This window comes from Colletotrichum godetiae (genome assembly GCF_030913485.1).
Source record: "Colletotrichum godetiae strain CBS 193.32 chromosome Unknown BDP55scaffold_8, whole genome shotgun sequence".
Taxonomy (NCBI): domain Eukaryota; kingdom Fungi; phylum Ascomycota; class Sordariomycetes; order Glomerellales; family Glomerellaceae; genus Colletotrichum; species Colletotrichum godetiae.
In genome coordinates this window covers 395998-418242 of record NW_026851256.1, presented here as the reverse complement: position 1 = coordinate 418242, position 22245 = coordinate 395998, and the positions used below count along the sequence as shown (strand labels likewise).

Sequence of the window (22245 nt, the reverse complement as noted above, 5' to 3'; positions counted from 1 at the left end):
CCAGGAAGCGCAAGAGCAATCGACCTTCGAGCAAGGTACCTGAGCAGGTACCTGGGTTGGTACCTCAGGTAGCGAGTGTCTGGCAGCTGGGGTCCCGTCAGGTTGGCTGTGGCAGCTGGCCCTGGAAACAGTAAACAGTCTGAGAGGTCCAGTCACAGTTGGCAGCAGCAAGGCCCAGTTGGAGCACGGCCGCCTATAGCTACTTTAGAGGCTTAGGTAAGGCAAGGAAAGTACCAAGGTTCCCCGTCAACTTTCGAAGCTGCCCTGGGCTGGGCCACAGGGGACGAGAGTTGGGGTGAGAGGAGAGCTGGGAGGTGAGATCTGGGGGTACGTACCGGCAGAGGACCTCCACGAATTTTGGTGCTTGTTCTCTTTTTTTCATTGCATTGCTTCCTTCTTCCTGGTGTTGCTTGCTGTGTTGCGTTGCCCCCATTTCTGATCCAGTCAGGCTAAGGTTTTTGGCCTGAGCGACCGGCTGCAGCGAATGACGCCCCCTTCAGTCCGCAAACGGTTAGCGCGTCATGACTCTGGCGGGGCATTGCAGATCCACTGCCTCAATCGTCGGGCTGAGTGGCGTACCGATACCTTGTTGGACACATAAAACACGTGAGCTCTCGAGTACATGGACACATTGGCAACAGCTTCGCCATCAACACAGCAAGTACCTACGTACTTTGGTGCTCTTCTATTGCTGGTACCTGACTTCCATTGGGGACCTTTCCCATGGCTGCCCTGCTGCTGCCTTACCTGCTAAGATACCTAGGTCTTCATGTATCTCTTTCCCTGAGAAGATGAGGTAAGAAAGTAAAGCAGTCCCGTCGAGCCCTGGACTTCATTGAAGGGATAGCTTGGCTCCAGCTCAGCTCACTTGGATTCGCTCCAAGAGCCAACCGTACAACAAGACGGCAATTGCGATGAATGTCGGACAAGTGCATTAATTCGTAAACGACGAAAGCGATCAATGGGGGGCGCCTGACCTGGCCAAGTTGTACTTTCGTACTGTTCAGTGGTAACAAAGCAAAACCAGGCTGTGCCACAGCCGAGGCCAGGAATGTTGCATGTCAGGAAGCTCCAAGTAGCCGTTTCTAGAAAAGCATCGTCATTTTCGTTCAACTCAATTCGCAGCACGAATAGCGTTCCCAACGTTGTTTGCTCTGCCCATCGGCGTCGGCCGAGATCCTCTGTACATCGGCTTATTCGTCGGACTCTATTGCTATATCATCTAGCTTCGCATCGCATCGAAGTGCTGAGCAACATATGGATACACGATGGCTTTGTCGCGTCACTACTATTGCCTCCCGTGACGAGGCACCTCAAGCTCATATATCTCGAGGGAATAGACACCCCTGGTCGACCTGGGTCATACGTTCTCAGTCACGAGGCTGTATCTGTCACTCAGAACCACCCTTGGTCAATGGCGAGCTGAAGCCTGGATGGAAGGTAATTGGTGTGACTTTCGAAGACTGGATAACCATTCAAGTAGCCGCTACAAGCGAAATCTTGAGTGACTGTGGCTGACCATGGGCGACCAAGCAAAATATACGCTGCCTGAATCACAGACTCCAGAAACTTTTCATGTGTGATCCGTACACAGGACTTGCCTTCGTCAGCGAGGAAACAGCTTTCTCCATTATGCCTCCTACCTTACCTTAGGTAGCCACTCACGAAGACAGCCGAGCATTTTCCATACTTTCGGTACGTACCGAATCTCTACTGGGCTTTGGTGTGTGGAGTGGAGGTCGAGGGCCTGGGTCTTCTGCCTCAGGTGTCAAGGGACCAACTCCGCGTTGCCCATGTCACATGACCCATCAGTGGTATGACGGAGGCCCGGCTCGGCGGGCAACCTAACTTCATGGCACCACGATGATGCGTACCTATCTGACCTACGTATCCGTGCCTCCACCAGGAACTCCAATCACCTCAGCACCTCACCTCTCTCTGGGACCGCCAGTTCCGAGCGGAGAGACATTCACTCCATTCTCCCGCATTTCCGGCGAACACCATCGGCCACAACCCATTCTTACAACAACACCACCACGAAAGGCCGTCTGCGCCACCACAGCTATTCCGATACCTCGAATCCTACGATTTTAACAATGTTCGCCACAAAGCCTCTGAGCTCTATCAAAAATGCCATTCCCTCGATCCACCAGCCGCTACCCCTCTCATCGAAGCAGTCCAAGAAGCTGCTCAACGTCCTGAAGACTTCCTTCCGCAAGAATCTTGACAAAGAGCATGGCTTCGCCCCCGACACTACCGACTTGTCCGCGGCCAAAGCTACTACTTTCACACACTCTCCGTCTCGCCCAACCGATCAGCATCTCCGTTCCATCCTCTCCAATCCACTCTTCAAGATCGGCGCCCAGCTCGACAATGTCCCCTCCACAAGTCCCAGTCCCAGAGATCCGATGGACGTCTTCGATGAGGCAGTATCGCGAGGCATGATGACGAATCGTGCTGCACAAGGCTGTCTGAAGGCAAAACGACTGCAGATCGTCCAATCCAGCACTCTGTCAGAGGAAGACTCCATGGCGGCATCTGCAGCTGGTTTGCGGGTAGTTCAGTGGTTGAGATCATCTGGCCAGGAACGGAGGCTGGAATTTCTCCGAGACGTCCCTTTCAGCCGTGAGCTCCTCGCGTTCATGGTTGCAGAGGGGCTGGAAGAGGTGGCGTGGGCGTGGGCGGACCGGTTAGTCCGCGGTGAAGGACCTGCGGACGGGGCCGGTCAGATTGTGGGATTCTTGGTCGCCAACTTGGTGCGGGCAAAGTCAAGATTGGAAGACCGCAGCCTAGATACAGCATTTTCAACGATGCTGAGGGCAGAGTCCACGTGGAAGGCGAATCCTCAACTTCCCCAGTTTCTCTGGCAACCCTTCCGCCACCTGTCCTGGGAAGCAACAGTCGATGCATGGAAGCGACCACTACCCTCTGCACGGCTATACGAATCCTTTGCTAGAACTGCAAGTTACCAACGGCCCCTGATCAAAACTATCAGACTCGACGGAGCGCACTTGGAACTTCACCATCCCACTAATCCGGATCACACAACCGCCTTGGCTGTCCTCCGCTGGTTCCTGAATGATCGAGGCACTCTGGAAGGCGACGGTCGTCTGCCTAGAAGACTGAGAACAATGGGCATGGATATTGTCACTCATCTCACTAAGATCGGCCGGGCTGATAGTGCCGATACGGTTCTGCGCCTGTTGCACGATAACTCCTCAACCAATCCGTGGCAGCAGCCCGGGCCACTGAACGTGTGAGATGTATGAGAGGCTTTTTCTTCCAAAGCTCACATCACTACAATACCCACACGCAGTTCGAACCCGTGTCGTCGCCGTCGTCTTTGAGGATGGACTACGCCATGCGCCAAGGTGTTCTCGTAGACTAGTCATTGGTCTGAAAACTACTCGCGCAGGGCTGACCCACTGCACAACTCAGCGCCAGGCTGTCATAAGCCGTCGAAGATTTGATGCTACCGGGCCTTTCGAGAGTGACTCGAACCGCTTCAGACAGACAGGTTGAAGCGGGAGACTACACCAATTCCTACAACTGCAAGCCAACCACCCTTGAGATATGTCGTAAACAACTTGCGACTCGATACGAGAAGGCTGATGGCCGCTGCTCGCAACCCCTTTTTTGGATCATAGCTTATGAGATACCCGCAAATGAACAATCATTTCTACCCCGTACATGCATGACATCTCAAGTTGTACTTTTGGCTTTGATGATGACAAATATGGTGTAGATGTAGACAGCAGATGCCTTGTTGACACGGGAGGCAAGTTTGCAAGTGTAACCAGACAGGCCCGAAGTCCCCATGTCCACATACCCTGGTGCCAAGTACGGATTGAGGAATGAGATGAACTGTCTCTATTGGTTCGTGCTCGATCACCGTGCAATAGGACGAATTGAAGGGAAGATGCAGTGCAGTGTATACATTAGTGCTGACGGGTCAACAAACTCAATCGACCGACTGCATGTGGTTTGTTACGCGATAAGTCTTTGATTGAACAACATCAATTTATTCCAATCATCAAATTAGAACTTGCTTCGAATGACTGCACAATAACTCCACGAGAACGCCAAAGAAGAGTATCAACCCGCCCAATCACATCTTCTAAATCAACGTGGAAGAAGCCCAATTTTCCTGCTTGCCCTTCCGACCTTTTGCTCCTCCCCGTCACCCCAGAGATGCGAATAGCCCCCCTAGCCCAGGTACTCAAGCCTTCTTCGCAACCTTCACAACAATCTTACCAGCCGCCGACCCCTCCTTAAGCTTCTCATACGCCTTGACAGCATCCTCAAACTCGTACGTCGAATCAACCACAGTCTTCACCTTACCCTCCGCCATCCACGCCGCAATCTGCACCAAGTCCACGTGCGTATTCTTCGTCATGAAGGCTTCAAACTTGTGCTTCGCGCCGCCGAGGAATCCAGGCAAAAACATGCTCGGCACGAGACTGCTCACCTGCGCAAACGACACCGCCCCGCCCACAAACTTGAAGTGGCCGCCCTCGAGCAAGAAGTCGTCCGAGGCCTTGTACAGGTTCGGCGGCGAGTTTCCGACATTGTCGACGACGACGGCAAAGACTTTGCCCTTTGCGCGGAGGGCCGAGATGACGTCGGCGGTCTTGTAGTCGATGATCTCGTCGGCACCAAGGGATTTGCAAAGGGCTGCTTTGGCGGTGGAGCAGGAGACTGTCACGGTGCAGCCGAGGGCTTTGGCGATTTGGATGCCAAACGTTCCTGTGCCGCCCGAGCCGCCATTGATGAAGACGTGGTCGCCTGCTTTCACGTACGGCGCGATCGTCTGGTACGCCGTCAAGCCCGCCGTGCCCACCGCACCAGCCTGCTCCAGACTCTCCGCGGCGCCGGACCCGTGAGGGAAGGCGGCTACGCCGTCGCGCTCGGCGACGAGGTACTCGCTCAGGGAACCGTGGCTTCCCAAGGGGTCAACGCGGCCGACGACGAGGTCGCCTGCTGCAATGTCGGTGATGTCGGAGCCGACAGCGACGGCGCGGCCGGAGAAGTCCATGCCTGGGCAGCGGGGGAATGAGACCATTGCTTTTGCGACGAGGCCTAGGTCGGGGAGCTTGTAGTCTGCCGGGTTGATGCCCGCGGCGACGACTTGGACAAGGACTTGGGTTGGTTTCAGGGTCGTGGGGGATGGGGTTGGGACGGTTGTTAGAGTGAGTTCTTTGATAAAGGCGCCCGGGGCGGGGATTTGCCAGCGGCGCATCTCGCTGGGTGTTTGTTGGGCCATTTTGAGTCGATGGTCTTTGTGATTTTCAATGTAGTACAGATTGAAGTGAGGTTTAGAAGTTCTGTTTGAGGCGATGAGATGTTGGGTGATGGTGAAGTATGGGGTTGTGAGTGTGAATGTGTGAATGTGAGTGTGGGAGTGAAGAGGTCTAGATAAGGCAGCTGCAAGCTTCTCCCCGCGGAAGGCGCCCCGGTCGTGATATAAACTTTCCAAAACGCCCTTTGCTTCCAAGGTGGGGTGACGGCCACTGACGAAATCAAAAGTCAACCGGACAGCCAGCCGGGGAATGCGGGAACTCCCCTCTTCCCCTCGCCAACCATCAGTCATCAGTTCATAATAACCTAACTCTCCCTCGCTCCCTCCCTCTCGCCGGGGGGGGGGGGGGGGGGGGGCAACAAGCACCCGACGCAGCACAAGCGGACACGCCGCACCACCCCCGATAAGTCAAATGGCGTCACGACTCGGCTTGCCCCGATCCGGCTTGTTCGCTCCGATCATTCTCCCGGAAACCCCGATCCAGCTCAAGCTCGGGGGAGTCGGGGACAGGTTCAGACGTCAGGTCCAACCCGCATAAATACTAAAGCTTGATATGAATAGGTGCTCCACCTTCATTGGGGCTGCCGATTGGAAGGAAGTAGTGGGAGAGAGAAAATTCCTGCAGTCGAATTTTTCTAGAAGAAAGTGGGGTTGGCAGCTATTGGAACCACAGCAACCAGCCAGCACAGGCCATGGATTGCGGTTCTTTCTGAAGGACGCTATAAAAAGTACCTTATACAGATATGTTGGCACGAGGTTCCGAGATTGGACGTTATGTAAATACCTTCAGCCGAGTCTCTATTGAATTACATACTCTCAGCATCAGAGGCAAAGCTCACGTAGGAACGGCTGTGGCTGAAGAGTCGATAAGGATAATAGCGCCTTTATTGTGTACCTTACCTTACCTTACCTTACTTTTGCCCCCATTCCGACCTATCATAGTATCGAGGATACGACGCTGCATTGATTGGATGCGTTAACGTGGCGGGTCACCTCACTCGCAATGACAAGAGTCTCGACGAGGTACAGGAGCTTTACCCACCTCACCGGGTTGACACCCAAGACTGAGCAAGCTCGTTAGATCATTCAGCCGAAGTTTTCTGGACATAATTTGGAAGCTAGACGACGGTAACGTGTGTTCAGTACCATTGTCGGTAGCTCTCCACCTTCCAAGTCGACATGGTTTAGAGTAGGACAATTACTCAAAGTAGGCTATGAATATTCGGATTATGTCAAGAATCGATGCATGTCACTTCGATTACTGTAAGAGCGAACATTATTCTATCTGCAATATTGCTTATCATTCAATCTGAGAGCAAAGACCTTTGCCTTATCACAGGCATATGACTGAGCTCTCCATGGAGTATGGAGAAGCCCAATGTTCCGTTGTTCCTTCTTCATTCCTCATGTCACGAAGTGACGGGTATCTTCCCCCCCCCCCTCCTAGGTAATTCAGAAAACACCATGCCATAGTCTAGAGCGTCACGCACATTGATATCTCAAGGGGCATTGGCTGCCCTATTTCCTTCGAGGTCATATGCCCGGACAATTACTTCGCTAAAATAAAACAATAAGCTCAACTTTGCCACAAGTGTGAACAGAGCGGTTCAAATCTCAATGGGGGTATATTTGTACGAAACAGCACTCGTCCTCATTATCGTCCATTATTTCCCTTGTCTTTCTCCAGAAAGGGCAAAGTCCATATCTCTCATACTCAAGCGCACCAAGTAGACGCCCAGCGACCAAGCTCATTCGGCCCACAGATCCGCTCCATATCATCCTCCCGCAGAGCAAGCAAGACCTCCCAGGGCGCTTCGCCTTTGGTTATCCCACGACGCTGCATGATATTCATGCTGCCGTCGTTGGCAGACCACGTCTTGCGCACGTAGTCGGCCTTGCCACCCGTACCAGGGATGCCGAAATCCACATCGGCGCCCATATGCGTCCAGACGCTGCAGCCGACACCAGCGTGGCCAGGCTGGAGCGCCTTTGTAAAGGCCTTGCCTTCCATTGTAGGGTCAGGAAGGGACGAGGCAAGCGCGATCCGGGCGGGGATGTAGCCCGACGCGCTTGCCTTGCTGATGGCCTGGCGAACGCGCCAGGCGGCGTCGAGGATGGCGGGCACAGCGTCGCAGGGCAGGGTGCCAGAGGTAGAGGTTCGGATTAGGTCCTCTACTGTTGTCTGTCCGCTGGTGGTTTGCGTGTATACATTGCCCCACGCCCCAGGGGAGAAGGCGGGGGATAGACGGGGACGTGCATCTGCTGCGGTGGTGAAGGAGGTCTGGTCCTGCTGGGAGAGGTGGGTGAAGCGGGATCTGGTGACGTGGACCCAGATCATGGCAGAGAGGGTGTCTGCCTTGGATACAAAGGCTTTGTCACCGTGCTTCCCACGAACATGGGTAAGGGCTTTGTTATGGAGGTCGGAGAGGGTCTTGTTTGGAATGCTGAACAGCACACAGGCTGCTTTGGGGGGCTTCTCTGAGATGGCTTTGGCGTTGGTGACAGTGTCGTTGGAAGTGAAGTCGTACTCTTCGAATGTTGCCTTTGAGATGTCGGTGGTGGTGTAAGGGACCATGCTCGGGCGGTCTCTGTGCTCGTCCATAAAGGCGCTGAAAGGGTCTTCGTCATTTCCTCGGCCAAAGTACTCAAGGAATGCCTTGATGAAGCCGCCGTCAAAGATGGCGTGGTGAGTCGAGAAGCAGACGAAGAGGCCGCCTCCAGGAACTTCTGTGATCTTCAATGTCACAGGAGGACAGGATTCACCAAGCTTCGGGTGATTAGGGGTGAGGGACAGGATGTCTTTGTCCATGAACGAAGGGGGCATGCCACGGTTCTTCAGAGCTTGGTAATCGAGACCTCCAAGACGGTCAGCTGAGCTATATGCGAAGATGTCTGGTCGCTGGTCGAGGTTGATCTGGGGAGCATTGAGGTCGTAGGTGAGCTCCAGCTCATTGGGTCGGCGACTATTGCTAGCTGGGCCAATTCGGCCTGACAAGAAAGGCCAGCGGGCAAGAGCGGTCTCGAAGCGAAGCTTGAGATGAGAGATTGTCTCAGCTGTGCTGTACTTCTCACCCTGGTCGAAGACGAAGATCGATCGCACATAAATGCGCGGAGCGATCTGGTCCAGGGGCCCGAGTTCAATGGCAGGGAGGATGGTGGTGCTGCCCATTGTGAGTATTGGTGACGAATATGGGGAATGGTTGTTAGTTTGGGTGTGTGTGAGATATGTGAGGCAGGGAAGAAGAGCAAGTATCGACTGAGGAAAGGAGGTACTTTGGAGGAATCTTAAACTATGTAGAGCATTGTGCGAGGCAACTTGCGTAGGAATGAGGGTGTTGAGAGGAAGGAATTAGCTGTTGCAGTGAATGAAAGATCGCTCCTTACTACAATTTGTGGAAGGTATCTCCAACTGCCCAGGAGGAAGGAGTGCCAACGGAGATGCCCTTCAAGGTTAAAGGATGCCTGGTACGAAGGTGAAGTTTGACCCAACGGTCATACACGTCCTAATTTTGCTCGGAGATAGGTTGCTCTCATTTCACGGTTGTCCAGTTGATTCGCCGAAAACGTGCTTCAACTTCAGCACGCTATCAAGGTATCTTGCCTGTCTGTTAAGCTGATTCTGACTTCTCGGGGCTCGTGACTGATCTGATAGTTCTTTGGAGGAATGGTCTAATGAGTGAATTGTGAAGTCAGACCATGGGTTTTCTAACATTTATATAAGCTATTTCTTCAGCACCGATTCAGCTGGGTTCTGTAGCTGTTCGGAGAGCCCAGCAATATCGATCCTTGTAACTTGCTGTTCACCCCGTCGTAGGTTGAATTTGAATTTTCTCGATCTGATAACTTACAGTATGACCGAAGAAATTATTAGCAGAACATAGCCTGAAAGAAATTGAGATAAACTTGCAAGCGTGACGTTGGGAATAGTAAAGATTTCAATGTGGGTGTGTGTTTATTTCTTGTTTTCTTAAAGAAGGGCAACACAAGAACCCCTTATGTATAGCTTGGCTGGGAACATGAAGCTTTGAGCATAATCGAACTATTGGTCTTAACAAGCGCCGGCGGCTGCTTTGACCTTCATTTTAAGATAAAGAAAGAAGGGAGGACAGTTGAACGGGTTCTTGTCGGCCAGTAAAGAGGTAGTGTCCGGAAGACAATGGAAAAATCAAGCTGGCCAAATGTACCGGTCGAGTCGGCCTTGGCCCTCCAATGGTTTCTGTTGGAGTCCTGATTGTTTGATTGAGAGTACGTTGGGTCCTTTGAGTAAGACTATGTCGCGCTTTGAGGCATCTGCGAGAAGTTGGTTTGGTTGCGTTAGTCACGTCGATTAGAGTAGATCATGATGAGCTTTCGGTGCTGGTATATGAAGTTGTTCCGTACGTGTAATCAATACCCGAGTTATCAATCAACTACCGACTGGAGTGTTATGTGAACAAGAACGCCAACTTGCATGGCAGATAGAGTCATCTGCCGTGAAGAAGAGTGACTTCATTCTCTCCTCAAGGTTCATCTCACACTCTTCCTTGACCTCATCCTAATGACCTTGGTGGAGCTGGAGAAGCAGAATCTCAGAACTATACTATAAATATACTACTATGTCAAAATCCTCGCCTGCGCTGTAAACGTGGCTCAAGTTGAAGTTTACTTCATCTTTGCGGCACCGAACTGTATCTCTGTCCAAGCTTGTGCTCTGGGTAGACTTAACATGTAGACCGGAAGCAATTTACTGAATTGTCATCTTACAGATCTATGGTGCAGACACAAGAATGAGCAAGAGATTATTGCAGGAAGCAAATTGTCAGGTATTCTAATCATTGCATTTGATGTCCAATGTTATCTGACAGCAAATAAGTAAACCAATTATGGCTCCGCCTCACTCCAAACCTCTACCACGGAAAGTCTACCTCTCCGCCACTTGAGTTATAATTATCCACCAGTTAAACTGTGCTCAAAGGCTGATTTGAGACTATTGGCACCTAGGATAGGAGCTTCCACAATCAGGTGTGAGAAAACCGCGATTGTTTCCGGGAGGGCAATACTCAAACTCCATGCAGTTACCTGATGACAAAGTGCAATGCTCTCCATTGAATTTCTGGCCTTTAGGGCACTGAGGCAACGTATGTCCCACACACTCCTTGGAAGCAGCATCCCAAGTGGTGTTGGAAGGACAAACGGGGTCTTGCTCAGACTCACAAATCCTGCCGTTGAACTGAGTGCCCGGAGGACAGCTGGGTTCCACGATAGATGCACACCGCTCTCCGTTGAACTCGGTTCCAGGCTCGCAGCTCGGAGTGTCACCGACGCAGACGGTTCCGTTGAAGTGGGTTCCAAAGTCACACTCTGGGATCCCGTCGGAGATACACTCCTCTCCACTCAAGATGTATCCAGGCGGACAGGCCTTCTCCTCGACGTTCTGACATCGGCCGCTGAGCCACTGATGGCCAGACGGGCATTCTGGAGGGTCAATGATGATGCAGGTGTTGCCCTTGAGAACCAAACCCTTTGGGCAGGCAGGCGGGCCTCTGATACACTCGTCGCCGACGAGCGTCGTGTCGTCAGGGCACACTGGAGTTTGTCCGGTGACACATGCTCCGTCACTCAGGGACGATCCCTTGGGGCATGCGGGCGGGATGCTCGATACACACCGTGAGCCGTCGTAAATGGTGTTCTCGGGACAGCTTGGAGGATCTCCTCCCACCCGGGTGCAGTCCTCGCCGTCGAAGTGACTGCCATCCTCACACTCCGGTCGACTACTGATGGCACAATCTCTGCCATTGAACTTAGTTCCGGAGGGGCAAGAGGGTGGCTGGATGCTGATACACTCGTCGCCCTGGATGTGAGTGCCCGTGGGACAGATGGCTTCGCCTACAGAAACACAATTTCCGTTGGTCAATGCTGTGTCATCTGGGCAGGTTGGTGGCTCAACAGAGATGCAAGTAGTGCCGTCGCGAGCTGAGCCTGGAGGGCATCCTGGCGGTGTTATAGAGATACATCGATCGCAGTCCAACTTGGTTCCTGGGGGGCAGGCAGGGGGAACGACTGTGATGGCCCTGCAACGGTCGCCGACTTGCGTGGTTCCTTCCGGACAACCTTCTGGGGGAACCTTGTACGAGCAAACATCTCCATCCCACTTTAAGGGGAGTGGGCAACATCGGGAGGTGCCTGAAGCCTTGTCGGCAGACATTTCAGTCCCAGGTGAACAGGCGGGCTCGTCCGGGGATACACATTTCGTGTCTTCTAGAGTATCGCCAGGGGGACACGATGGCGGTGTCTTCATGATACATGTGTTTCTCTTGACGCTGAATCTTGTTCCGTCTGGGCATTCGGGGCCACTATCAGTGACGCAGTTGCCTCCTTTGGAGAAGGTACCAGCTGGACATTGAGGAGGCTGGCGATGATTGCAAACATTATTGACTTCGTCGTACTCGCTGCCAGCAGGACAGCTGGGCGGTATAACACTGATGCACACTCCGTCGGAAAGAGTTGTGCCCTCAGGGCACACTGGTGGGCTGGAACTGACGCAGCCCTTGCCGTTGAACCGATCGCCGTTGCCGCAGATGGGAGTCTTGGTCGAGATGCAGACTTTGTCTACCAATTGTGTGCCGGAGGGACATTTGGGCGGAATTTCCAAGACGCAAGCCTTGTCTTTCAGAATTGACAGGGAAGGACAAGATGGTGGAGTGCTCGTGATGCAGACAAGTCCATTGAAGGTCTCGCCATCTCGGCAGATGGGGCCAGTGGTGGAGATGCAGTGACTACCCTTAAGCTTCGTGCCGTCTGGACAACCCGGAACTCCAAGGACGCAAGAGTTACCATCGAACAAGGTCCCTTCCGGGCAACACTTGACGCGGCCAGACTCTGGGTCGGAGAGGGGCTTGATTGCATCTAGAGTCCATTTGTTGCGGACTGCCGACCCCAGTGGTATTTGGTCGGCTACTGCCTGTAAGGCAAAGAGAGAAGAAATGAGGCCCACTTGTACAGCGACCATTGCGATGAGTTTTAGGAGATTTAACACTAGAGCTTGGTAGATGGCTGGGAGGAAGTCAATAAGAGTTGGGTTGATTGCGTGGTACTTGTCTTATAGCTCGTGGAATGAGATGTCGGAAGCTCCAGACAGTGCAGGAAATTACATGTGTCAATACCAGTAAGCTATCCGCATAGCGATGTTTTCTCTCCATAACAGCCATGGAGTAAATCTGCTCTGTTCTCAGCCAAGTCTACGTCACGATCCGCAATCCTTTTGACCTCAGCCTACTAAGTATTCCACGTCTGCAAACGTTATGTGATTCTCTGCCGCTGAAGTGAGCTCTCTTGAAAGTGATATTCGTTTACCCCGCTTCAAGATCACTACTCAAGCAAGAAGTCATTTGAAGCTAAAGAGGGGCGGCGCAACGCCAAGAAGCAACTCCCCTCTATGCTGGAGTAAGTATTGAATGTCCCTGAAGTCCAAGACCGATAAGCCATAGTCTTACTAGACCGAGGCCGTAGGAGACTATGTTTTGTTGGATTTTGATATGAACAACTGCATTCAGCATTATCAGGCATGAGTGAGCCTTCATACCGCCCACTCGACGAGGTAGCATGCTGAGCGGGTTTCTTTACTGACCATGTTCATCATCAGCGTCGTTCCAAGAAGCTGATACAAGTCGGAGTTGCTTCCGACGAACATTATTCGCTGATACAATGGTACCGAGTGCTAGTCACATGCTGGCTGGTCCGTTTTGGCAGTGGTTGTGCGGGCAAGACACCTCTGTCGGGTGAATCATTTAGTTATCTCGATAAGAGATCTACCGAGACAAGGACCTCCAAGCATGATCCAACTGCCTACGGCCGTACTTCAGACTCTAGGGACCAAATAATTCTCCCTGAACCTGGTTTAGTTCGGAATACCATATCGCAACGTCTGAGCTCTGCCGATGTTTGCGGAACGCGACAAAGATTCTGCCTCCTCGTTGGCTGTCGCTTATGTTCGACGTTGCTGGAAGCCATGGGTTTGGTTCAAAGATCTCGGGAGATTCGCCGATGCAATGTCTTTAAAATGGCCGCGTAGATAGTAAATCTCTACTGAGTGCGTATGATCTCACCGGTTTGGATCGAAGCTGCGGGGTAGTTTGAGACAGTATTAAGGAACGGGACGGTCCAGTTGCCCGGCTATCGACTTGGACTAACCACATGCCTCATGAAGCACTACCCAGCTAAGGCTTGACAGCTTCAAGGTCGCCGACAGGCCATCTGTAAGACACCACGGTACCATTGAGCCAACTAGCTTGTGCGAACGTCGGGCAGGGGCCGGTTTCGCTCAACAGTTGAAGCTTGGAGGAGCTTTCCACAGAGTCCCGGGAACAACAACTCTGAGACTCACTTCTAGTGACATCATTTTGAGTGCTTGAGACAATGTCAATGTTTTACGGCTGTCCGGATGAGGCCTCAATTCTCGGAGCAAGCCTTGGCAGCGAACGTAGGAAGTCAATGGTAGGTGTCTCACTATGGAGGTAATCTTGAGATTATATAGTCGGCTAACGTCAAATTAATGTCGGATAGACGGAGAATCCGGATCTTGAGCCATGCTGTTATGTTGATCCCAACTCAACACAAAATATCACGGCGTTCAAAGATACGCCTAGACTAAGAGACAGTCATGAATTCAGTTAGACTTGCAGGCAGCCGCATTGACTGTATCCACACATTCGTTGCTGTGGCTGCTTACTGAACGATCAGTCATTCGATGATCACCCATCAGAGTTTGAGTACTTCGATAACCACCGACATTTTCCTGAGAAATTAGCAAGACAAGAACGCAATTCCAGGTAGCGTACCACAAGATAATGTGACTGTTGACTCATTATCTTCTGACACGAAGCGAGCATGTGAGAAGCCGATTCGTCCAGCCTGAATAATGTTGATGAGCCTTTACAGTCAAGAACAACTTTTTATCAAGGGGCTCGCAGTTCTCGCGCTAGGAACTCTCCTGAAAGTACTTATAACAGCAAGATAAATTCAACGACCTGTGCACATTCATGGCAAACCCATTCCCATGCACCTAACTTCAGCCTCCTTTCATTGGCTTTACATGAATCAGCCCAACTCTACTATATCTCAAGTATATTTCTTACAGGTCCAGCTACTATGCACTTCTTTTTGGCAATACTGCTTTTTGCTCCAAGCATCGCTGTGGTCTTGGCAGCAGAGCAGGCGCCTCTCACCAGCGACAGTGGTAGTTGCCTTTCCTCCCCAAGCTACAAGTCATGTTGTCCCACCCAGCAGTCCTCAGGGAAAGGCGGTATCAGCGGCAGTACCTTCGAATATACATGTGCCTCCTGGCCATCGGGAGCTGTCAAGCATGTAAACAAGTCACTCACGCCAGCTCATTGTGCCGAAGTGTGCGCCCAGGATCCGCAATGTGTCGCAGGAGCCTGGTCCACCGGGACTTGCTACATAACTAAGGACCCTGCCTACAAGCGCTTCGGTCCCAGTAGCATCAACATCATACTCCTCGTCAAGACCGATGATGCGTTCAACGGTAGTAAATCAGGCGGGACTGGCCGCCAGAACGCAGCCGAGTGCGAGAACGAGAAAGACACCATGCGGAGCCAGATGTTTTCTCAATGCAATAACGAGAAGCATAAGCTTCAGACTAGTTGCAAGGACGATATCCGGAAGGCGGAGGAGAGTTGCAAGCAGGAAAAAACAGCACTTGAGGCAAAGGCGGCCTCCTATGCGCAGGACCAGACTCAATGCGAAACTGACAAGGCCCAGGAGCTTACCGATGCTAGAACGCAATGTGATGCAGACAAGACTCAGCAGCTCACTGATGCTCAAACTCAGTGCGATGCCTCAAAGTCTGATATTGAGAAGCAGCTTCAACAATGTCAAGATCAACAGGGCCATAATCAGAACAACCAACAGGAGTCTCCGGAACAAGCCGAGTGCAGGACAATTTTGTGGCGAGACATGTGCGGTGGGACACAATGCGCAGACAGATTCACCGTCGAGGGTGTTGAGTATGAGCGAAGGTGCGGCGTGGCCACATTGAATACGAAACAGAGACGAATTTCAACTACAGTCTACCGCACACCGTGGGATTGCTTGAAAGCAGAATGTAACGGTGTTGCAAATTGTATGGGTATTGGATGGACTGATGCGTTTGTAAGTCTCTTATTCTGGCCCCGGATTCGAAATGACCCAACCTCAATCTGAAGGTACATGTATGCTGATGATTTTCGATCTGATGTAGAACTTATGCCACGTTCACATGCATGCCAACACCAGGGGAAAGGACTTGAGGTTTAACAACAAACACCATGCTCTGTTCAAGGTCGACTGGAAACAGCCATTCTGACCATATCCCAGGCAGCTAGAGAGACTGCCACTTCCCGAGGTCGGCGGATGGGCCATGGCGGAATCCACATCCGACAGCAATAATCTTCATGTTGACAGGGATCGTCCAAGATAGCAAGCCCAAGGGTGCTAAGTTCTCCATTTACCAACTGAATCGATCCTACATGTGGATTTGGGCAGACTGAGAAGTCGCGAATCTTTCGCATCTTGATGATCTGATCAGTTTCCTGCGACTTATCTAGCCTTGGTCTCTCCAATCTAACCCCCTGGACAATTTTGCTTCTTGATGGTGTGACGGATATCGGTGCCACAACCATGCTAAAGAAACTTCCAACATTGAAGTATGCAGCGCGATTCGAACAGCCAGGAAACACCGCATGGCAGTCGCTCAAGGATAAGCCTTGGCGCTAATGAAGACGAAGTAAGCAACAGCTTGAGCAGTAGTACTTCATTCAATCTGATCTCATTCTAAACTGTCAAGCTGCTTCATTCTACATCCTGAAGGTAGTAGCGGTATCAAGGCAGAACCAGATACCAAGAAGCCTTCTACCAAAACGCCGCGCAGAAAAAATTATCAAACCAAATCCAACCAGTCTAAACGCTTCAGCTTGAGTATTCGCCTTCATGTTGAGCAATCATCACGGTGTTGTAGCGTCAGGTTTGGCACCAGGTAGCATCATGCGAAACGTCCAACCCTGAGCTTCATAGACCTCGCGGGTGACCTTCTTGAGCCACACGGTCGGCACAATCGGAAGCCAAAACTCGCACGTCTCAGTCTTGAGTATCTCCGATCCAGCAGCCCAAGATGCGGACGCGCCTACTGCATCGCCAGCGGCAAGCTGTGCGTGAGCCAAGGACAGATGTATCGTCGCCGCCGTGAAGCCGGCCTCTGCTTTGAGGGCGTGCATACGCTGAATCTCTTGAAGGGCGTATCTCCATCGTATCACTGCGAGGTTCTTGTCCGACCTGAAGTGGGCTATCCGAGCCACAGCGAGGACGGCACGCATATGTAACTGTTGATCAAAGAGCGTATCTATACCAATCGGTGTGGTGTGTTGAGTCTCGAGCTCCCGGAGTAGGAGCTCTGCGGCATCAAAGTTTTCTAGTCCGATGTTGAACTCCGCTGATGATAGCAGCAGCCGAGGATAGGCTCGACGTGAGAGTTCGGGCTTATTTGAGCTACTTAGCTCTGGTCGTAGAATCTCGGCCGCCTTTGAGTACTCTTCCATCTCGCAGTACATGTCGGCAAGTCTGCTCACCAAAAGGCGGCGCGTGTTTCCTCGCAGCGGTTTTGTCATGTCAAGTGAGAGAGTCTGTTCCAGCGAAGCCATGGCTGCAGCAAAGTTTCCGATGGATTGGAAGAAACGTGCTGCGGTGCTCTGGAGTCGGAATGTCACCTCGGTATCCAAGGTCGAGAGCGGCAGTTCTGCTTTCCATTCGTAGATTAGCAGGGAAACGTCGTCATCTGTGCACTTGATCTTGTTCTCCATCTGAGATATATGGAGTCGTCCATGAAGTGAATGATCCCGTCGAGTAACCGGTCGCGGGCCACGCCATACAAAGTCGCGTATGTGAGCCTCTGACTTTGTGAATTCTCCTTCGTTGCGGTAGAGAACACTGCGAAAGAGCACAACGGTAGCGTGAAGATAATAAGGCATAGACTTTCGCAACAATGATCGAGCCCGATCCACGGCAACATGACGCATGGCAACCGAGTCTCTTTCGCAGAAGAAAAGAATAGCCTCAAGAACTTGTGTCCGGAGTGGCGTTGGCACTTTATACGCTCTTGTCGTCTTTTCAACTATAGGCCAAGCTGCCAATTTGAGGGGTTCGGACCTGGACGATTTGATGTCAGTCGGGAAATTCACATGCTCGTCATTGGTTAGGGCTGCGCCATACCAGTCCGTGTTGCCTTCGTAACATGGGGGACAAACAAAGCAAAGCAGCTTCAGAGCAACTGCTCCTAACTCTTCTACAGTTCTTGGTCGTAAAGCGCGAGACAAGAAAACGGAGAATTCGGGGCATAGCGACAAAGCCAGGGTGTCGTTGTCTAGCCTGCGCTTGATGATATTAGGGCTCTCTATAGCACAGGAATATCCAACATCATCAGAAATGAGCTTGACGAGCTCATTTGAAAGACCAAACTTGGAAGCCTCGACGGCGTCAATTTCTCCATCGGTATTCCATCGGCGTTGCGGGACTCGCACGCCCTTCAAGAGGATCTCGGGAATTTCGACTGAACCGAATGCTTGAAGTAAGAGCAATAGCTGGTCCGCAGCTGGGATCAACTCTGCATAGTCCACGATTAAATTGTAATGAGATGATTTCAATGACGGATCTACGGCCGTGGGTCAGTACACAAGCCCAGGGCCCCAGAGATACAAGATACGAGGCAACTCACCACGCAGCTGACTTAAAATGAGGCGTTGGACCACATCCGCATGATCAGTGACTTGTGGAGCGAGCGATAACAAATGGTTGAAGACTTCTTCATCATCTATGTTCAAGTATCTTTCATAACTGCCCGGATAAATCAGTTTTGCGGATGACTAAATGGGCAGTGCACACTCTTGAATCTTACGTGGATGGTGGAATGTCTAGAGGAAGCCAAAGAATCGATCCCAGACCACCCAGCTTTCGGGCAATTTGGATATACTTTCTCCCAGAATTGCGAATGTCCGCATAGTTTGTCTGTCCATGAAAAGGCTTTGCGATATGTGGTGGCACTGAAGCTTCAGGATCCAACTTAGATCTCAGGAATATTACTATGCAAGCCAACCGGCGTCGCAAGTCGGCATTGACACGGTCGTCAGAGGCTACCCAGAAGCCATCAACATTCTCGCTGAAGACCTCGTAAATCTGCTTGACGGGCGCGAGATCAACCGAGTCCACGGACAGGGCCTTGTTCGTACGTTGGTTGCGTGGCGTGATTTGATACTGCACGTCCCGGGACAATGCCTTCGACTTTGCTAGGAGTCGGCGGACGTCCTCGAGGTGGCTGTTGAGAGCAGGGATCAACTCTCTAGCTCGCTCTTCGTTATATTGTTTGGATAGAAGCCGAATCGAGCTACAGAGACATATAGAGTTATCCATCGCGTGGCGACTCGGAACATTTGATGGCGACTTGTGCGAGATGCCTATGGCATCCCCCCCTTTCATGCAGAATTTGAGCTCCACTCCTGCATCTCGGCTTTGGTCGGATTTGCGGAGAACCGACCCGCACTAGGAGTTATCAATCAACTAAACCCTTGACTTGCCCACATTTACTGACAGAGACAGTTAGACTGCGATTAATTTAGTTCTTTATCAGCTTATCAGATCATGATGGATCCCATGAGTCCGCCGAGCGCCGGAAGCATGCTCGGAGATGCTGCTTCGGAGCAATTGAACATCGAAAACATCATAAACTGTGAAGCAGGAAATCCACTCGAGATATTCCGAACCTTTCTTTCAAGAACTTACTGCAAGGTTCACTCATTGTCCAGCAAGATCAACGATTCGGACACTTACGTTATACCCACACGGTCCTCTACGCCAATGTAATAGGCCTTATCTTGCACGATTTTCATTGAAAGTGTAAAGCAATTCCGCGAATCTAATCGCACTAAAAGCATGTCCCAATGTTTCCAGCAAAAAGATCGGCGAGCTCGCAACGTGAATCCTCTTGTTTCTGGCGACGTATAAAGACTGATGTCACAAAGTCACGGGACCTCGCTCCGGTTCGAGACATAGACCATAGATATTGCGGAACAGAATCGAGACCCGGACCTTCAGTTAGATTTTTTGGGAAGACTGTGTGCCCTGGCGTGTCTTGAGAATCTTACAGAGTTACTGTACACTCGGGGAACCAACAGGGAAGTTACCAGACACATGAGTCTTGTTGGACTGATATGGATGAGTACGAATCTTTTGCAGCAGCCAGTCTTGGAATTTAGTTGTGCCAACATACCGGCGCCGGCCTCAGTCGGAAGTCCGACTTAACCATAAGAACTCGACTTCATTCAGAGCCGTAACTCCTGGCTTCTGATTTTGTTCCCAGGTCCAAACAGCTGATCACTGCCTCGCACATTAGCTCACTTGCTCCAATAACTTGAGCGAGCTAACGCCACAAGCTTCACAAGGCCGATGCCGGTAGTCAATCTGACTTCCCCTCGTTGCGTTATTCTCCACTTCACACGCCATCGGAAGATGTTTGCTCACAGTGAGAAATCTGCAGTATTTAACACCCCTGTCGGCTGGGTTTCCACCGCGATGACTTTTCTCACAGTGAGGGAAATCTCAATTTTAACTACCCTGCAGCCTTGGGGTAACCCAGCTCAAAGACACGATTTTGTCAGCTGTCAATGTCCAGACTAAGACTTCCCAAACTGTCTTACATAGGACAGCCAGCTGGCCAGCTCACGTGTCAAAACAATCGTCTCTCGAGCGTCCGCGTGGTATACTGCGTGTGGGCCCTCCCGAAAATCTCTTTGGTGGATGATCTTATCAATCTTATCAATCTGCCCCATGCTCATCTTATCAATCAGCGCACATCTCCCGTTTCGTGACTCGATCTGCCTGCGCGTTTGTTCTACCTCGGTCTCACCACATCCGTCTCCTCAACCATCCTCACCAACAAGATGGTGCAAGCATTCAAGAGCCCAAAGCAGAAGGCAAACGAGGATACTCTGCATTTTTACGTCGCGTTTCTTTTTGGTCTCGTGCTTCTGACCTTCGTAGCCTATTGGCTGCGCGAGGCTTCCAACAAAAACCCATGTTCCAAAAGAACTCAGGGGCTAAAGGGTTCCGGGCGCCGGGCATGCATTGAATTCTTCCGGTATGTGGAATACGCCTTTTCCACTCAACACTAAGATGCTAATGAGGCTCTTAGAAATTTAGAAAGGCGTGTGAATTGGGGATGGTTCGGGAGGCCCTCCTTCGGGTTCATCGCAATGGTCGGGGTCTACCTCGTCGTCAATATCGCTCTTTGCTCAACCAACATTGTCATGAGGCGGCTACTCAATCATTGGGCCTCTAGGTTTGGATGGTGATTCTCACACTCTTCAAAATATCATGCATCAACTAACATGTTCCAGGATGTGCGCCGCAAACATGACGCTATGCATATTTTTCGGAATGAAGAACACGCCTTTGAGTCCACTAGTAGGAGTATCACATGCACAGCTCAACATTCTACACCGGATTGTGGGATATACTGCCGTCTTCCTGCTTGCTCTGCACGCTATCTTTTACACGCTACACTTCCATCATTATGGCAAGTTGGCTAGCTTGTTGAAACCCGAAGACCTGGCTGGTATCGGCGCCGCTATCGGAATGATCATTCTGTTCCTAGGAATACTGAGACACAGAAACTACGAGCTCTTCTACATCAGTCACATCGCTGGCTTCGCGGCAGCCGTCATTTTGACGGGGTTGCATCGCCCAAACTGGGCAAAGAGGATACCAGCTTTGATGAGCTTTGCGTTCGGACTTTGGCTGCTAGATCGCACGATCCGAGCTTCTAGGATGTTTTACAACCTCATGAACAACTCCGTCACCTTCTATCCACTCCCGGATGGAGGGACGCGCCTTCTTCTCAAAAGACCAGGTGCCCAGGCTGCCTCACCGGGGACACACATCTTCCTCTGGATTCCGCGGGTTCATATCTATGAGAATCATCCATTCACAGTCGTTAATAATGGCCCTGCTGGCTTGGAGCTTGTGATGAAATCTCACCAGGGATTTACCAAAGCTGTCAACAACTTTGCTATCCGTCATACTCGTTCTACAGCCTGGGCATCGGTTGATGGGCCGTATGGTATATGCCCTAATATGGACAACTACGACAAACTGATCTTGATCGCCGGTGGAAGTGGAGCTGCTTTCACGTTTGGTCTCATGAATCGGATTCTAGGACAGTCTGAGAGACCTAAGCTCCAATCCGTTGAGTTCGTGTGGACTGTAAGACGTACAGGTGAGTTGCATTATCCATTCTTCACTTGGTACATCTCTCTAATAATGCTACAGAGCATCTAAAGTGGTTCTCCGAGCATCTCAGCAACCTCATGAAGATGGGACCAGCCGTCAAGGTATCGCTATTTGTCACAAATGAAGAGCCGATATCAAGCCCAATAGCGACGCAAATCGAGAATCCGTATGATGTTGAAAGTCAGCTTTTGTCTGAGAGCGGTAAGCCAAGCTATGGAGCTGTATCGAGCATAGACGACACAAGTAGTCTGCTTGCCCGAGCAAACGGCGATGAAGTCGAGCAGGCTTATAACCTCCATTTCAGGAGAATGGACATAGAATCGGTGGTCAGTGATGCCGTACAGTCCGTTGAAAGTCGCCAAAGAGTTCTGATGGCCACTTGCGGCCCAGAATCATTGATGGAAGCCGTGAAGGATTCGGCGGCAAGCTGGCGGAAGAAGCGAGACCTTCGAATAGACGTACACTCCGAGGACTTTTAGATTCATAGAGAGATTCTTTTAGATATCAGCACATCATCAGCGATAAATTGCAAGCTTCTTCCACTTCCATACAACTCGGTACTTTCCATAAAAAAAGAAACGAGGCCCGGGTAAATTTCACAAGGGATAAATGAGACATCCGTCCCAGGAAACCAAAAGCCC

General features: G+C 51.3%; 7 protein-coding genes across 7 annotated transcripts; 3 read left to right on the top strand and 4 right to left on the bottom strand.

Moving 5' to 3' along the window:
- Positions 1-2096: 2096 nt before the first annotated feature.
- Positions 2097-3260, top strand: BDP55DRAFT_628749 (uncharacterized protein; the record flags this gene model as incomplete). Its single annotated transcript, XM_060571938.1, has 1 exon — positions 2097-3260. One exon carries the CDS (start codon positions 2097-2099, stop codon positions 3258-3260), a length of 1164 nt encoding a protein of 387 aa, XP_060433122.1.
- A 781-nt stretch (positions 3261-4041) lies between these two features.
- Positions 4042-5647, bottom strand: BDP55DRAFT_653145 (uncharacterized protein). Its single transcript, XM_060574163.1, has one exon. The coding sequence runs from the start codon at positions 5588-5590 to the stop codon at positions 4220-4222; it is 1371 nt and encodes a 456-aa protein (XP_060433121.1). The 5' UTR covers positions 5591-5647; the 3' UTR covers positions 4042-4219.
- A 1366-nt stretch (positions 5648-7013) lies between these two features.
- Positions 7014-8468, bottom strand: BDP55DRAFT_545776 (transferase family-domain-containing protein; the record flags this gene model as incomplete). Its single annotated transcript, XM_060568601.1, has 1 exon — positions 7014-8468. One exon carries the CDS (start codon positions 8466-8468, stop codon positions 7014-7016), a length of 1455 nt encoding a protein of 484 aa, XP_060433120.1.
- A 1797-nt stretch (positions 8469-10265) lies between these two features.
- On the bottom strand, positions 10266-12287 carry BDP55DRAFT_545621 (uncharacterized protein; the record flags this gene model as incomplete). Its single annotated transcript, XM_060568586.1, has 1 exon — positions 10266-12287. The coding sequence occupies one exon, from the start codon at positions 12285-12287 to the stop codon at positions 10266-10268; it is 2022 nt and encodes a 673-aa protein (XP_060433119.1).
- Positions 12288-14425: 2138 nt separating this feature from the next.
- Positions 14426-15496, top strand: BDP55DRAFT_628745 (uncharacterized protein; the record flags this gene model as incomplete). Its single annotated transcript, XM_060571937.1, has 1 exon — positions 14426-15496. One exon carries the CDS (start codon positions 14426-14428, stop codon positions 15494-15496), a length of 1071 nt encoding a protein of 356 aa, XP_060433118.1.
- Positions 15497-16275: 779 nt separating this feature from the next.
- Positions 16276-18730, bottom strand: BDP55DRAFT_545578 (uncharacterized protein; the record flags this gene model as incomplete). The annotated part of the gene is made up of 4 exons (XM_060568583.1): positions 16276-17473; positions 17537-17975; positions 18039-18157; positions 18219-18730. 4 exons carry the CDS (start codon positions 18728-18730, stop codon positions 16276-16278), a joined length of 2268 nt encoding a protein of 755 aa, XP_060433117.1.
- Positions 18731-20713: 1983 nt separating this feature from the next.
- Positions 20714-22083, top strand: BDP55DRAFT_546141 (ferric reductase NAD binding domain-containing protein; the record flags this gene model as incomplete). Its single annotated transcript, XM_060568630.1, has 2 exons — positions 20714-21590; positions 21644-22083. 2 exons carry the CDS (start codon positions 20714-20716, stop codon positions 22081-22083), a joined length of 1317 nt encoding a protein of 438 aa, XP_060433116.1.
- Positions 22084-22245: the final 162 nt, after the last annotated feature.